The sequence below is a fragment of the Sprattus sprattus genome, assembly GCF_963457725.1.
Source record: "Sprattus sprattus genome assembly, chromosome: 9".
NCBI lineage: Eukaryota > Metazoa > Chordata > Actinopteri > Clupeiformes > Clupeidae > Sprattus > Sprattus sprattus.
In genome coordinates, this window is record NC_137928.1 from 25,966,931 (window position 1) to 25,984,813 (window position 17,883).

The window sequence follows — 17,883 nt, forward strand, 5'->3', positions numbered from 1 at the left end:
TGTATACATGGGTTTCTCGGCTACATCATCACTGGTTGCGTGTGCAATCTCGCGGCAGAAAGAAGCAAGATAACATTGAAGTGGATGAGAAAGCTGTGGAGGAAGGCAACATGACAGGGAGTTGTTGTCTGGTGAACTGCTCTAACAGAGTTGGGAAGATGTTCAGTATACCTAGGAGGAAGCATCCGTTTGCCAGGAAAAAATAAAATATCAAATCAAATCAAATATAGAAAAAGGCTCAACAATGTACAAGGTTACGTTTGGGAATATGTTGAGGGTGTGTGCAAGCATTCATGGCAACAGAATAGGGAACGGTAGGCTAAATAAGTAATAAACAATACATTTAAACTGGGTTTTCTGTATTCATTTGTATTAGGGTAGATGGCTTTCTGCCGCGGATTTGCGCGCGCAGCCTTCAATGTTTGTATACAAGAAACCCATGTATAGGCTCATGAATGAAGTTCCAATATGGGCCATTCTACCGAATTCGTGTAATATGCAGTCCCTCAACAATAAAAACTATTTACAAAACAATTAGGTATTTAGGCATAGATATTTAATTAGAAAATGTTATGGTCTATATAAACCCAATCCATTACATGAGATAGTGATAAGCTAAATATATACAAAATCATCATTTATAGGGTACTTTCTATTGGGAAGTAGCTGTCCCCAACCCTGACATCTAAATTTCAATGCCTTTAAATAACACTTTTCAATTTTTTTAGATTTTTTTCAATGATTTAATTTCAAAGGTCTTTATGATTGGGTTGAAACAGAACTTGGAATATTTATATTTATTGTGGGTTTAATTTTTAAATCAATTTACTATACTCAAAAAATCATGTCCCTAGTTTTCATGTCACTACCGAAACACAAGAGTTTTAGTCCATTGGCTGATCCTGTGTTTTAGCCACGACTCTGCATTTTTGACCATGCAGTGACACTGCATCTCTGTCCCTCATGGTTGAATGGTAAGTAGCTAAATCCCATAGTTTTTATATAAATGTGTTCCAAAGTCTGAAAATCAACATGTAACCTTAAGAATTGTCACTACCGAAACGCATGTTTTCTTCAATTAAGTAAACCTTTTGGGGTTTCATGGAAAATCTTATGTTTGTATGTGTGTTCACCTCTTCAAAGATGTGTTTGAAAGCCGTGTGCTTGCTAGAATTCTTTATTTATGCTTAAAGTTAGCTAGAATTGTCACTACCGAAACAGTCACTACCGAAACATATGGTAGTGACCAGATGCTTTGGGTAGTGACAAAATGAAACGGTAAGTAGATCAATCCCATATTTTTTAAATAAATGTGTTGTGTGGACTAAAGGGCGGCCCAGAGCACCTTTTGGATGATTTTGGGAGAGAAATGAATATCCATCCAACAGTGCAGTCACTACCGAAACAGTGCAGTCACTACCGAAACAGATAAATTGAACTTGAAAATTTGGTAAAAAATTCATTTCTATGGATTTCATTGTGAAAACCTTCAAGAAATATTTGTAAAAATACACTTCAGAGAAGGGAAGGAAACACAATCTGAACAGGTCAATAATAATACTTTTTTACTATAGTAAATGTGATGTTTCGGTAGTGACAATTTTTGGAAGAGGAAAAACATTCCGACACATTCTGAAAATACAATATAAAACTTGACTGTTCTTTTACTAGATATGTGTACTTTAGATATGGTACAATATACATACGGACAAAGTTTTGGGAATTAACCATAAAAAAATTCAAAATATATCCGACATGACTTTGCATCAATTCGGTAGAATGGCCCATATAAGAAGTGTCGACATAAGAACAATACCTCAATAAATATATATAGGCTAGAAAAGATCAAATAAAAAAACATCACTCAGGGCATAATTGGGCATTATTGAAAAACAACTACAAAAGGGCGCGTTATAAGAAAGTCATCTCTCTCTTTTTAGACACAGTACAATTAGGCAATATTAGTACAGTTACCAAGGAGAGTAGAAATACAAAATAAACAAAAACAAAAAACTCATAGGCTTCTTATGAACAAGTTGAACGGCTTCAGTGCCTTCAGGGAAACAACTCAAAGTTACTCATCTCAGGCACAGGCGCTACCACTGATTAAGCAAGCTGCCCCACGCGCTCAATGACATGTCAATTTCCTAATATTGCAGCCTAACTACACAGTCAGAAAAGCCATCTCCTTAGTTCAATAACATATTATTTTGTATAATCTTTATTTTCAGATACTCAATATTCTTTATTTCTATTTTGATGGGAATAGGCAGGTGAAACAATGTCTCATGATGTGCTATACACAGAAACATCATTTGGATTTATTCTATAATAGGCCGAACGACGCCCCTGGTGGATTGCATCGCTAACGGTGCAGATCCATACAAGCGATCTGGGCGACGCGATCTGGGCGACCCCATGCATTTCAACGGGAGCCAGCTCCATTGTGACGTAGACCAGCGATCTGAGCGACGCGCCTGATGAAAATTCGAACATGCTCAAACTTATGCAAATGAGGAGCGATTTTTCTCGTCTTTGACGGTTTGAAAAATCACTAGTCCAGTCTATTTCCACACGCTACACCACGCCCACTCAAAGCAATGGAATTTGATCGCGTCGCCCAGATCGCTTGTATGGATCTGCACCGTAAGTGTGAAGTTACTACTGGATTGCATCGCTAAGTGTGAAGTTACTACTGGTCCTGACCACACGTAGAATTCTTCTCAACGAAAGATAAACTTAAGTTAAGTTCCGCGTCGGGAAACCGCTCTGCAACGTAGGATCCCTCTTACGACCGATTTCAAGTCCTTTTTAGGCTAAGTGCGCGTTCGGGAAACGAGGCCCAGGTAAAAAGACTTTTATTGTAAATTAAGCCCTATGTATACACATTTCTACACTCTGTTGATTTGTACAGGGAAAATCAAAGTAATTATAGTATTATGTTGAATGCTCTGTTTCCTCCCATTATTGCAGATCTTTAAGTCTACGTTAGGAGACACTGGAAGAAAGCACACTGTTTTCTGTCTATTCTAAAAAATGTGTATGGTCCATTTCACTTAAGGCTAATGTTAAATTTGTTAATAAATGAAAATAAATCTAAATGATTTAATAATAATAAATGTGCTTTTCTAATGTAGTTACAAAAATCAGATGAGGTTGTTAATGTTTTTTGTGTGTGTGTTTTCCCCCTATAGGTGCTTTCCAGGTATTTTTAGCAGGGGCAGAGGGAAGAGGCGCTTTCCAACAGCAAGTCCTGTTCCTGCCAAGAGGCCTAAACCTTTGGATGTGGCCTTCTTTTTGTTACCAAAGAGATTTGAAAAAACGCCCAAAGAGCAGGAACAATTAATTCACATACGTGCAGGACTGGGCCGTAGGAATGCTCATCTAGATGAAACCACAACACATGAAGAGGTGATAACATGCAATTAGTTATTTGGGCCTGTTGTATTGTATATTGTATTCAGGCTATGAAGTTACAATGATTTGCTAGTTGTTATCGCTGAATCATTTATGCTATTTCTGATTTGAATGATGAATAGTTTTTGACGCTCTATTTGGAGAAGATTACAGTTGTTTCCATTTTTTCTTCACAGTTATGTGATGCCCTCAAAGTTTTATTCTCAAAATTGGGAACAATTACCGGTGGATGGCTACTATACAAATCTGCAGGTGGGCCGATATAAGTTTGTGTGTTTGTGTTGCTCTGCTCTAGTTAACGTCACATTATGCAATGCACAACACTCTTACTTTGTGGTACTTAAATAAGACTTTTAAATATTTTACATATTTGTTTTATTTTATAAGGGCATGTCTACCTGCAAATCAGCCACTGCAAAATAGATTTAAATCTACATTTTTTAAACATGACTTGTTTTGCTTTAGGTGACTTCTTTAGCTTGGTCTGTTGTCAGACAAGAAGTCTAGTTGCTTTGACTTAACTTCTAGATATAATCTATCTAATAAACTGTTGAAAGTTCTCTTTTCCTCTCCTCTTTTCTATAGGTGGCTGGGGTAGCCGACAGCTGTCTCTTATGGCTCCCGATGATACTGGCTATACAGGCATGATGTTGAAGTCTGTAACTCGTAAAAATCTATTCATTGCTCCAATTCAAGAGGAACTGAGTACAAACCCCCTACCATTGACGGATGAAGCATTCAGTAACATGCCAAAAGCCCCATGTCAGAAGTGTGAAGTTGCAGTTCCCCTTCCGCTCCTGACAGAACACATCAAATTTAGTAATGTCGGTGATGTTAGCAGTGATGACAACCTGGCTAATGTGGATATCAGTGAGCCTGAAGAGAGAGATTGTAAGCGTATAATATAACATAATCTGATTTTGAAAGTATATTATGTAGTTTTTTGTATTTTTTTTTATTGGAAAATATCACTTTTTACCGGTAACTTCTCAACAGCAGACATGCAGGAATGTCCTGTCTGCAAAAATATGTTTCCTGCTGACTCCATCGAGGTACATGCTTCCTCGTGTGTGGAAAGGTATCCATTAACTATTTATTGTTATTTTTTCCCCTCTAATCAGCAATGGTCTTTGTTTTACATACTGTTCAGTTGTAACACGAATACCTTAATGAGGGTAGGGCAGGAAATGAGGTGATGCATGAAACTATTGTAATTGAGGAAGAGCAAGCAGCAATACCTGTGCCATCCACAAGTTCTGCAGCTGTTCAAGATGGTAGGTGCCAAGGGCGTAACCATGGTTTAGACATTGGGGGGGTCCACACAAAAAAAAAATGTTAAATGCATTGCCTACAATTATATATGAAAATTCACACTTTTAGAACAGTTCGAGGACTACATTGACCATTTGAATTCACATCTAAAGGAATTGTGTAATTTCTCCGAGACCGTGACTGCCCCTCCACTTTGTTTTGGTGAGTTGCTAACTGTTTACTGACCTTAAACACACCTACCAATTACAATTATGCTTTTCCAGTAGTAGCCTACTGTAGCAAATATGATAGCTTCCAATGGAAAAAGACTCCATACCCAAAGCATGTTTATGTAAATATTTTAATTAGAACTAATGCTGTACTTCAACAAATGACAGACTTTCTCCTTAATGAACAGAGGCTGCTCTTTCTTGAGATGAGCTTCAGCTTGCACACCTTGCATCCTACCAGACATATTGGCTGCCCCATAGTAGTTTGGACCTTGTTTGTGAAAGGGGGAGATTTAGGCGAATCAAAACATCTTTAGCTACACTAGCTATGTTTTCTCCAGTAGTGGATGTGACCTGATACAGGCCTATGAATTTATCTCTGGGCTGCAAGTTTTTATCAACAAAGCGCAGACAGAAGGACTCTTGCTCAACCCCTGCTGCATCCTGTGTGCCATCAATTATAAGGGAATACATGCGCTGAACTCTTCTTGGTAATATGTGTCAATATGAACTCATGAATATGAACTTGTTCATACAAAGTTGCACAGGCATCCTGAGGGTTTCTACTGTACCTTTTTCCATTATAATTTGATATCATTTAATATAATTTGATGTAAATGGAACTATTTAAAGGCACCCAGTGCAACTTTATATAAACATTCAATGAAAAATAAACATTCAATTTCTAGTCTTTTTTACACGTAGTAAGTTTCAATAACTCCATACCATTACATATCGACATTCAAGGAGCAAAGATGAGACGTCGTTGTGTGGTGAGAACTGATAGAAAATCGTAAACAACAACAATCGCCGGTGGGGAGAGGCCATTTTTCCATTGACTGGAATCCTGCTTTATTTATTGTAGGTTACAAAAAATAAAGAAAATGGCGGCGATTGTTGTTGTTATTGATTTTCTATCAGTTCTCACCACACAACGACGTCTCATCTTTGCTCGTTGAATGTCGATATGTAATGGTATGGAGTTATTGAAACTTACTACGTGTAAAAAAGACTAGATATTGAATGTTTATTTTTAAGCCTCGAAAGTTGCACTGGGTGCCTTTAAAGAAGAAGATTCAAGGTTTCTGGGGATGTTCTTTTTATGAAGCTAGGAAAAAAACTCGCGGAGCTTCAAAGGCATATTGACAACAATAACAAACTCGTTTTATTTGCTTACATGTTTAGCTCGGTATCAACCCAGGTAGCATTCTGACGTTGGGCCAACGTCAGTGGTTGTGTTGGCCTAACGTTGGCTGCTGACGTTGGCCCAACGTAATTTTGTCCATTGGCCCAACGTTGGCCCAACCATTTAATTAGACCATCAGCAGACCTTTTGCCAACCCTAACCCAACCATATGCCAACTTATAACGCCTGCCCAGACAACCCCAAATACACCTAACCAACGCTTTGCCAACCCAAAACCAGGGCTGTAGTCTACGTGATACGCAGGTATACGCCGTAGTACCACCTAAAACGTTTGTGGGTTTGCGTATATCCACTAAAACCTATGTCTCCACTAAAACCTAGGCCAGGGGGGAGCTGTGGCACCAACCCATCACAGACAGTATACCCACCACAGAAAACTAGACTACAGCACTGCCCAAAACCTACCTTTTCTAACGTTGGCCCAACCATTTAATTAGATCATCAGCAGACCTTTTGCTAATCCTTACCCAACCATATGCCAACTTAAAAAGCAATACCAACACTATGTTAACCTTCTAATCTTAAACTGACTGCTTATTTCAGCAGAACACTCATCTTGACATTTTTGCCACCTTTATGATTAGTACAGTAGGCCTAATTTAGATATGACTTACTGCAATGAATTTACCAATCTGCCCTAAACTTGTAATCTTAATAGTGATATACCAACACACGATTAAGGGTTCAAATAAATACATTTAATAACAAACATTGATTTAATAATACACTTTTTATTATTGATGAGATCCTTCCTTCTTTGGAATCCTTTGATCAATCAGTTCTGCTCCTATAAAAATAACAGAAATTGTTTTATTATTTTGTTTTGCTTGCTCAAAATAACTTCATCATAAGAACATGTGTTGGTAAACAAGAGATTACGACATTTGTAATATTAGGACTGTGGACTAATGACTAAAAAAAAAACGTACAATGTCAGATAATTCAGACTCAGATTCACTCGATGGAGGATGTGTTGTAGGATGCACCTGCCTCTCTAAATTGAGGAAAGAAATTCAAGTTAAATACTTAATATTTCACCACTGTGATAAGTCAGCAATATAAGCATACAGGCAATTAGAAAAATATTTGTTTGATTGGTTGTTGAAATCTGTACCCTTTTCCGATCTTCTCTTCCTTCCTCCATTTCGATCACCGCTGTATTTCAGCCATGTTTTTATTCTTTCTTCAGCCTCTGCCGTGGTGAATTTGGAGGAATGGAGAGTGACAGTTAATATTTTGTGAAAGACAAACAGGAAGATATTATTTATTCCACCACCTCTTGAAATCAGTTTTAGAAACCACTGATTTAGAACATGACATAAGTGTTGTTCTGTAGGGTAGATAATATAATGAATGTGTGTAGGCTACCAACCTTTCAGCTAAATCATTGCTAAAAGTTTCTGGCATTATCCTGTTCACGATGTCCTTTGTGGTTGTCCAACCCAAACCCATGAGATGTTTTGCCTATGAAAAGAAATAGTTGTACATACATGATTAAGCTTGTCAAAAGGTGGAAAATAACAACACTATACACTCCCATCATTCTGTAGTTGAGTGAGTTCAAGAGGTGATTTCAAGAGCTATTTGTTTGGCCACTATATTTAAAACTATTCATTCTATGTATGCGTGTATTCCTATTTATTAATGTATTTATTCAATGGCTTATGTATGGTATTTATTGATCAGCAACTTGCATTTGATCTTAACCTTATTTCTTAACCTAACACATTTGCACAGGTTACAAGTTTACAGTAACTAGCATAAACCATTAATAGATATCTCATTTACAATAAATACATTCAAATATCCAATCAATATGTTCAATGTTCATAATATCAAAGTTCATTTAATTTCTTCTTAAAATAAAAACATGTAAAGTCTTACGGGTTTCGTGGGTCTTCAGCTATGAAGCTAACAAACTGTCACTTGTGATGTAGAATTTGGTTCTCTCTAGTTCGGTGGGAAGCTCGCCATCCAGTTGTCGTCTTAGTTCAAGGGGTATTAAGTCAGTCCGTAAGTCAGTAATAATTCAGTGTTGATAACTACACAAGGACAATCCTCGTCTCGATCTTCAAGGGTACGATATTCAAACAAACATCCTTGTACAGACATCAAGCAGATCCTCTGTAGTTTCACTCTAGCTAGCTGGCTAGGCTACACGTTAGCACTCCATTAGCATAACATAAATCATAAATTACAACTTGTTACTACAACTGTACGTTTTCAATAAACTCATATAAAACAATTCAACTTCTAAATATCATCAAACTGATTTTTCTAACTAATTGGGTCATCAAGACGCTAACTTGTTGTGAGTTGAAAAAGTTGTGACCGTAAGCTTTTTGAAACCGTTTTTCTCTGAGGGCGTATTCACACCTACCCCGTTTGGTCCGGACCAAACGACCAAACGGACCAGATTTTCGTTGGTTCGGACCTTTTGGGATGGTCTGAATACAAACCACCGAACTCTGGTCCGGACCAAACAAGCGAACCGAGACCGAGCTGAAAGGTCGGACTCAGTCCGGATCAAACAACCCTGGTGCGGACCTTTTGGAGGTGTGAAAGCAGACTGGACCTAATCCCAGACTTTTTGCTATTTGGTACCTCGGGGGCTTCCGTCGTTGGTCTGGTGTTGCTGGGTAACAGAGTGTAAAGTGCTACTGTTACCGGTATTAATTTGTCAAACTTTTGGGAAAAACGAAAAATCTTAATACAATGAGTAGGGGACAAACCTGGGCCGAGGAGGAGACCCGTGCGCTTGTGGACATTTGGACAGATGCCCACATTTCATATATGTTGGAGCGTACACATAAAAACGCGACGTATTTGGCATATTTTCTGAGAAAATGAAAGAGGTTTCAATCGTTCGCCTGATCAGTGCAGGCTCAAACTGAAAAAACTACGCCAGACGTAGGCCTAGGCCTATATAAAAATCCGGGACACCCTGTCAAAAAGTGGTTCTTCCAGTGATGCCAAGCTGAAGTTCAAATACTGGCGGCGGCCGTCTTTATTTAAAATTCGCCGTGCATATGTAAACTATAGCGTTTTTGCCGGTTTCCAGGGTCAAATTCAAAACTGACACCTAGCTGGCTCCATGCACCATCGAATTACCTTTAAAAAGAGCCCAGATTTAAGAAATTTGAACTTAGCCTACTACTAACAAGAGCATTAAATGTATATCGCGGGTGCATATAAACATGAGAGGGAGAGAGAGAGATGATGGAGGAGTGATTAAGAGAGGGTAGGCTATATGGATTCAGCTCTGTACAGCAGCAGTAACATTGTTACACAGTTGTGAAAATAGCAAAACATTGAAAATGCATATAGATTTGATAATATTAGCAATAACGGCACGGAAAGCGTCCATGAACTGTCTTAGCACATTGTGTTGCGTGTGTCGGTTCTTCTGACCAATAGCTGAACGACCTCGGGGCGCGTGGCTTTGTTGACAGAATTTGGTCCGTTTACTGAAACGTACAGTCTGAAAGCGAACCGCACCAAAAAAAAAAAAAAAGGTTCGGACCAAAGCAAGTGAACTATCGGACTTTCCTGGTCTGAATACGCCCTGAGTGTCAACGTCTCTTTTTTCCTTCTTTCAAAATAAAAGTTGCGCGTGCTATTAGGCACGCACTACGTCCTGTAGAGGGCGCTCCAACATTACATTTCATTTAATTTATTACAATTAATTAATTAAAACAATATTATATGCTAAATTCCTAAAATACTTATAAATATATACTAATCAGTCCAATACAAAATGTATTAGACTTTAATTCACTATTTATTCATATCAGAATCTAAAATATGTTTTGTTTAACCTTGGTTACAAATACTTCGAATATCTTCGCAGTCTAAAATTAATGATTTAAAGCGACAGGCACCCATTTCAGTTAACCGCACATCATGAGAATATAATGTTAGCCTATATTATGTGAGAAGGCCTCCATCAAGGGTAGACGTACCCTAACTATAGGCTAAAACTGCCTTGTAATTATTCAGATCATAATATTGTATTTCAAAGCATCCAATCATGGACAAATGAACACATTTTCAGATCATAATATTGTATTTTAAAGCAATCAATCAATGAACAAATTAACACATTTTCTAAAATCCAGGATTGGTTGTAAACGTTGGCCGTACGTCACATAGGTGAACAAAAAGTGGCCGAAATGATCAACGTTGGGCATATGGTATATGGCCCAACGTTGGGCATACGTTGGGCATACGTTGTGTGGGTCAACCAAACACAGCCAACTCTACCAACGTTGGCCCAACGTTGTACAGGTCAGCCAAAAATGGCCAACTGTACCAACGTTGGCCCAACGTTGGCCCAACGTTACATAGGTCACCCCAACCTAGCCAACCAAACCCAACGTTGGCCCAACGTCAGATTGCTACCTGGGAAGTTACTTACTGTCTGAAAAAACCCGCGTATGCTTGGCTGCTGGTCTAGTTTTCTCTGCTTTTTAGGTAACCTCAAATCCTCCATTACCCTATCTTACTTTCTTTGCGCTCTTTGCCACTGACGAAAAAGTGTTAGGTAACCATGCCAACGCAGAACGACGTGAGGTGGTTTCAAACGAAATCACATGTGTAGGAGGGGGGATTCACACACTTTAGTTTATCTAAACAAACGGAAATAAATTGAAAATAAATAAGACATGACAAGAGACCGATCCATTGCAGGGTTCATAGAAGGAGAACACATAGTTTACTTATTTTCTGCTGTATATTGGGGGGGGACAGGTTGGTATTTTCTCAATATTGGGGGGGGACACGACCCCCCCAAAGAATGCGTGGTTACGCCCTTTGTAGGTGCTGTTCAGACTTAGCAGTGGCACAGGGAAGGATACACAGTTTGAATGAACATGGTTGTTTTTTTGCTATCTTTACAGTTAGTCATAGATAATTTAACAACATCATTTGTATTTTTTATTCATATTAGGCTGGTTAACTGTCAGTGATCCCATCAAGGCCATATCTCAGTGTGCTGACAGTATTCGACGTATTCATGAAACAAAGAGTCCCTTACTTCTCAGCTTGGACATCAGAAAAAGCCCTGCTGAGCAGGACATGGCACTTATCTCCTTCTATAAACAACCTAATGTGGAATGGGGACGACCCCTGAATTGCAGACTTGAAGGTAGCTCCAATTACAAGTTACTGTAGTTGTCCAAAACTGACTTAAGTATTTACTCTGTCTTTAACCTGTCAAACTTCACATTGTGTAACAGGATATACTGCTATTGGACATGGTGTAACTCGGTCTCCACATGCATTGAGAAGCTGAGGTCAGGCTTTTGTATCAATTTAGGTATGTATCCTTCCAAAGAATCCTTCCAAACTGTATTACCTTTTTTTAAATTATTTTGTCCATAAAGGTTTATGATATTTTGCTTTATCTTGAAAGTTTAAAGGGTTCTTCTAAATGTATAATGCCTGTAGTGATGATATCTCTGACTCTGGAATGAGGCCTATTTTTTTGTTATTCTTAATTCAAATTTTTGATATCTTGACAGCAAATTCAAGTCTCACTGGGCTTTTTGAAGGAGAGCCGGGGCATTAAGTTCCCTCAGCCTCTCACTTTCTTGTGGAAAGTGACATGTTCGTAGTGGCCGGTCGAATGGTAGGGGAGATCCATACTGTCCGATAAGGACAAACAAAGTGTCCAGGACTTGGCCTATGCATGGGACCTCCCGTACCTAACTGACAACAACAGGAGGTGGCTGTTTGAAAAGCTATTGATATATGCAGTGAGTAAAAAAAGTTCACAATTAATTTTTATTTCCATCCAATCCTGTGGGTGATGTTATGGTTAAAAATGCTCATTGCTACAAAACAATTGTCTGTCGAAATTAAAATGGGGTACTTTTTCCAGATTAATTGGATTGACAGGTCTATAATACTGCAAGTGTACAATAGCAATAGTATGATTATTTCCTCATTCACCAGTTGAATGCAGTATAATAAGTGTATTTAAATGAAATTATTCCTTTCATATTGTACTCTTCAAGCCTACTTTTACATAATTTTATGGGTTATATTCTCTAATATCTAGTCTTATAACTATTAACAGGTAATAGGACGTGTTATGAGGCAAATTAAGCAGCTGAGACGAGGCATTAAAGAAACCCCAATGTGGACACTGGTGACCCTCAGACCTGACACAGTGGCCTTGCTTTTCCCGAAAGACGAGGCAGGGAATGTCAGCGCAGATCTACATGAGTGAGACATCATTGGATAGCTTTAAACCTACACTTTCAGAATCTGTGAATAACTCAAAATGTCTCTGGGGAGACTTGTGGCTGGTTTAGCCATGGCTGGTCACATATGCCTGTACCTTAGGAAGGATGTCTTCCGCAGCATAGTCCCTAAACGTTTTAGATCCACATGGAGGGTTTGCATTGATGAAGGCTGACCCGTCAATAATGATAGCATCAGCCTGTGGCGCTACATCAGGCTTGGCGATTCCAGATTCCAGTATGTGCAGAAGTTCTGACTTCTGGGATGAGTGAAGCATTCCATTATCACTCAGGGAAGCAGGAGCTGACTGGTTTTCATGCATGAAGAATTCTTTCAAGTCACACTGCCTTGTCTGGTCTTGTCATTGTGATTTTTCAGTCCTTCCATAAAGGTCTTGAACTGTTCCTTTCCATTTGTGTGGTGAACAATGACCATTGCTGCATTGGCTGGGTCAGCAATATCCTTTGTGTCCAACACCATTAGGTCAGATGAGTCCTCTAGGAAAGGATTGCCATCTGCCTGAAGAACTCTGTGAAGAGCATCCAGTTTCCCAAAGAAAGACTTTTGAGCACTCAGACCTTGCTCGTGATGCTTGGTGGCTGCTGTTGCATCCTTTCTAATGGATGAAGCCTCATATTCAGCAATGATGTGGCTTATTTCTGGCCCAGCAACCATCCATCGTCTGAGAGCAGCAGGATTCTCTGTCAGTCCAATAGCTCCACCATCACCCTTGATAACTGAATTGTTTTGCTCGTGGGCCTGATCTATGGCTATTGCTGAAAATTCTCTCTCAGAGATTGAGTTTAGTTTAACTAAAGACATCCTCTACACATATCTTGAAGGTTGGTTTGTATATTGAATGAGATCAGAGGGTAGTGCTACTCCTTATAGAGTACCTGACAGCCAATCAAATTGATTGTTTACTCTAGTATTTCTCGATGTCTGAAAAAGCAACTAGCGAACAAATCTAGCTACTATTGAGGTTTGGGTTTGAAATGTCACATGCTACAGTGCAAAAAAGTCACTATAGCGTCAAATCTAGCTATTATTTTTTACTTTCCTCTACGCATAGCTCAAAGGTTGGTTTGTATATGGAATGAGAACAGAGGGTAGTGCCACACCTTATATAGTACCAGACAGCCAATCAAATAGTTTGTTCATTCTAGTCTTTTTCTATGTCAGAAAAAGTGACTAGCGAACAAATCTAGCGACTATTGAGGTTTGGGTTTGAAATGTCACATGCTACAGTGCAAAAAAAAAATACTAGAGACAAATCTAGCTACGTACTATTTTTACTGTCCTCTACACATAGCTTAAAGGTTGGTTTGTATATGGAATGAGAACAGAGGGTAGTGCTACTCCTTATAAAGTACCTTACAGACAATCTCATATGTTCATTCTAGTCTTTTGCTATGTCAGAAAAAGTGACTAGCGAACAAATCTAGCGACTATTGAGATTTGGGTTTGAAATGTCACATGCTACAGTGCAAAAAATAAATACTATAGCGACAAATCTAGCTACGTAATATTTTTACTGTCCTCTACACATAGCTTAAAGGTTGGTTTGTATATGGAATGAGAACAGAGGGTAGTGCTACTCCTTATAAAGTACCTTACAGACAATCTCGTTGGTTCATTCTAGTCTTTTGCTATGTCTGAAAAAGTGACTAGCGAACAAATCTAGCGACTATTGAGGTTTGGGTTTGAAATGTTACATACTACAGTGCAAAAAAGCCACTATAGCGACAAATCTAGCTACGTGCTATTTTGTGTCCTCTACACATAGCTTATAGTTTTGTTGTATATGGAATGAGAACAGAGGGTAGTGCTACTCCTTATACAGTACCAGACAGCCAATCAAATAGTTTGTTCATTCTAGTCTTTTTCTATGTCAGAAAAAGCTACTAGCGAACAAATCTAGCGACTATTGGGGTTTGGGTTTGAAATGTTGCATGCCACAGTGCAAAAAAAGGAGAAAAAAAAGTAACTAGCCACAAATATAGCTACTATTTTTACTGTTCTCCTATACTGTATATCCCCCAAATACCTCTATCCTTGTTATTAACCCTTAACTTTATGTAGTTTTCCCCATGACCTATAACACAGTTAGCCTATGACATGTTTTAGAAATGTTTCAGATGGTTATAACTGGTAACTCCTGTCTGAAAATGTTCAAAAACATACTATGGGAGTCAGATATTATTGAAATCTAGTATAGGCAAAGATTATGCTGAAATGCAAAATTAGTCTAACCATGGTGGCCATCTTGGATTTTTGAGTGGCACCCATTCCTAAATCGAAGAGTGACCTTCAAAGATGATTTGTACCAAATGTCACGCTTGTATCACCATTTGAACGATTTCCCCCAAATATTGCTGTTATTTCCTCCACTACTAATGGTTAAATGGGTCTATTGGTTCAATGCAGTTAAACTTGGATAAATATGAATATAAACTGTGCAGATATATAGCTCAGATTACTCAAATTACAACATAACTAAGAAACCAAAAACACAATACAATAGAAAACCAGTTTCATGCTGGAACCACACAAAATGAATCCCTGGGTGAGCCGGTTAACAGAGGACATGGGATATCATTACCAAATTATGACCTGCATAACTATCCCCAGGTAGCCGCAAGCTGGCACCTGCTACGTCACAGGGCTGACCTGTGGTGCTATATAAGCAAAGTATCCCTGTTCATTTTGGTACTTTTACACCTGAAGTGTAGCAGTTCTTACAAGAGATAACCAATGGCTTGAATGTACACATCCCTTACACAGCTGTGACTTGGATCTAGATGCTGGAACAGAGTTGTTGTCTTTGGTATTTCTCTATGAATCTCTCTACTGGTTTCTTATTTAGTGGGTTAACTAAAAGATCTAAATCCACTCGTTATTTTCTGTTGATCAGATTTACAATGGCTTGTTATGTTTTGGTTAAACAGTGTAATGACAATGATACTGACAGTTTTTCGTACTTATGAGTAAAAATGTTGAGCACTGTTTTTTGTTTTGTTTATGATAATTATTTAAAAAACTTTAATTGAATTTCAAGAGCTACTTTTACTTTTACTTAATGATTTCCTCTGTGCACTTGTAATGTTGTTACATGGTATTAATGAATCAATCACACTCATGAATCTTCTGTGCATTTTGATGTGTCTTTGCCCTCAGGTAGATAAGCTATGTCTGAGAACAGTTCCCAGGCTGTGAACAGCAGTGGGCAGGGTCTGACAGCCATGCAGAACTCTCTGCGAGTCGCCATCACCACCACTTTGGTCCAGGTTCTAGTCTGGCCCTTCATCGGCATCAACCTCTTCATGTTCTTCGTGTTTCGGCAGCGAGAGGCCCTGAGGTCGGAGCCACGCTACCTGCTCTTCTCCCAGACACTGCTGGCAGATGCCTTCTTTCTGCTGTTCACCAACTTCGTGGTGCTGACCATTCAGGGCAAACTGCTCCTCCCGCTAGTCTTATGTCTGCCGCTGTGTATGGTCATGGAAGGCCTCAGTCATTTGTCACCCGCCATTATCGTGGCCATGTGCCTGGAGCGATATGTAGCCGTCTGCCTTCCTCTACACCACGTCGACATCTTCTCCCCGCACAGAACAAAGCTCTTCACTGCTATAGTCTGGCTCATCAGCTTCTTGAAACCTCTGGTGGACTTCAGTATCTTCCTGAGCCACGTCTCCGAGAGTTACTTCTCTCAGCTGACCTTCTGTTACTATGAGATCATGCTGCTGAAGGATTGGCACATAGCGATGAGGGGGAATCTGTATATACTGAGTTATTTGGTCGTTCTAGTCATCCTGCTCTTCTGCTACGCATCAGTCATCGTTGCGGCACGCAGAGCCTCTGGTGACGACAGGAAGTCTGCCTCTAAGGGCCAGCGCACCCTCCTTCTCCACCTGCTGCAGCTCTTCTTGTGCACGTTAGAGACCATCTGCCCTTACATCGAGGCCCAGATCCTGCTGACTGGTGATCTGCATGTGTACGTGGTGGTGCGCTCTTTTGACTTCCTGGTCTTTTCTATCCTCTCCAGGGCAGCGAGCCCCATCATCTATGGCCTCCGAGACGAGAAGTTTTATGCTGCATTTAGGTATTATGCCAGGTGTACCATGAATCAAGCTGCTCCAGAAAAATGAGCACACTGCTTAATAAATTGTGATGTATCTGAATGAGCCAACCAAGCGAGCCAGTTACTTTGCAAATGCTATTTGTTATACTTGATCATTACATAAAACTAAATAGCACAAGGTAGATTTATTCACTCAGTTATGGTTATGTAATAAACAAATTACCTCTGTGTTTAACTGTCCTTTAAGCCACTTTTTTGAGTCCTTAGTTAAAGGTACCCAGTGCAACTTTATGTAAACATTCAATGAAAAATAAACATTCAATTTCTAGTCTTTTTTACACGTAGTAAGTTTCAATAACTCCATACCATTACATACCGACATTCAAGCAGCAAAGATGAGACGTCGTTGTGTGGTGAGAACTGATAGAAAATCGTAAACAACAACAATCGCTGGTGGGGAGAAGCCATTTTTCCATTGACTGGAAGCCTGCTTTATTTATTGCAGGTTAAAAAAAATAAAGAAAATGGCGGCGATTGTTGTTGTTATCGATTTTCTATCAGTTCCCACCACACAACGATGTCTCATCTTTGCTGCTTGAATGTCGGTATGTTTATTTTTAAGCCTCGAAAGTTGCACTGGGTGCCTTTAATTTGTGTAATAAAGAGTAAGCCCTGACTTAAAAATATGAAATAAAACCAAACCATGCATGTTTATGTTTATGTTTGTGTTTAAGGTAAGATTGATTGATAGTCACTGGACTCAGTCATGTTCATAGTTTAGTTTAAGGTTTATTTCACTACATGGCAAATCTGAGGCCTAAGTGAGACCTGCAGAGGATTCTGGATATCAGGAAAGACTACCTTGGAAAGACGACTTTAGCATTGTGTTCATTTGGAAGATGATGCAATCACCTCTCAGTATTCCCCAAAAAAACAATACAAGCACGGTACTAATTACACACAAACAGTACATATCAAAGACGGCAATTATTAGGCTTGTGAATAATTTATCAGCCTTTCACTAACAAAGCAAAGAAGGTATGACAACAGTTCTTGTCGTCCAATTAATTGGAGCTTAATGAGCTGATATGTTTTAACTAACACCTGTGTCTTTGTGTTACCTAGGCAGATTCACACACACACATACACAGACAGTTTACTTCTTTATTTAGATTTGATAAATAAGTACATATCATGGCAAAATCCAAATTTGGCTTATGAGAAGTATTACATTTCAGAGATCTCAATCCATATTGTACATTGAGGGTATAGCTGACACCTGATGAAGAGGCTACCAATAAGTAGGGATGAGAATCGATAAGATTTTAACAATTCCGGTTCGTTATCGATTCCTGCTTATCGATTCGATTCCTTATCGATTCTTATTGGGCAAGGAAAAAAATTACTATGAACGAGTTTATTTAGATTAATTTCCTTTTATATAATATACTATG

The 17,883-nt window shown here is 38.9% G+C and overlaps 1 protein-coding gene across 1 annotated transcript; it reads left to right on the forward strand.

Moving 5' to 3' along the window:
• Positions 1-15,539: 15,539 nt before the first annotated feature.
• LOC308370399 (odorant receptor 131-2-like) lies at positions 15,540-16,496 on the forward strand (the record flags this gene model as incomplete). The annotated part of the gene is made up of 1 exon (XM_080845051.1): positions 15,540-16,496. One exon carries the CDS (start codon positions 15,540-15,542, stop codon positions 16,494-16,496), a length of 957 nt encoding a protein of 318 aa, XP_080701177.1.
• Between the last annotated feature and the right edge of the window lie 1,387 nt (positions 16,497-17,883).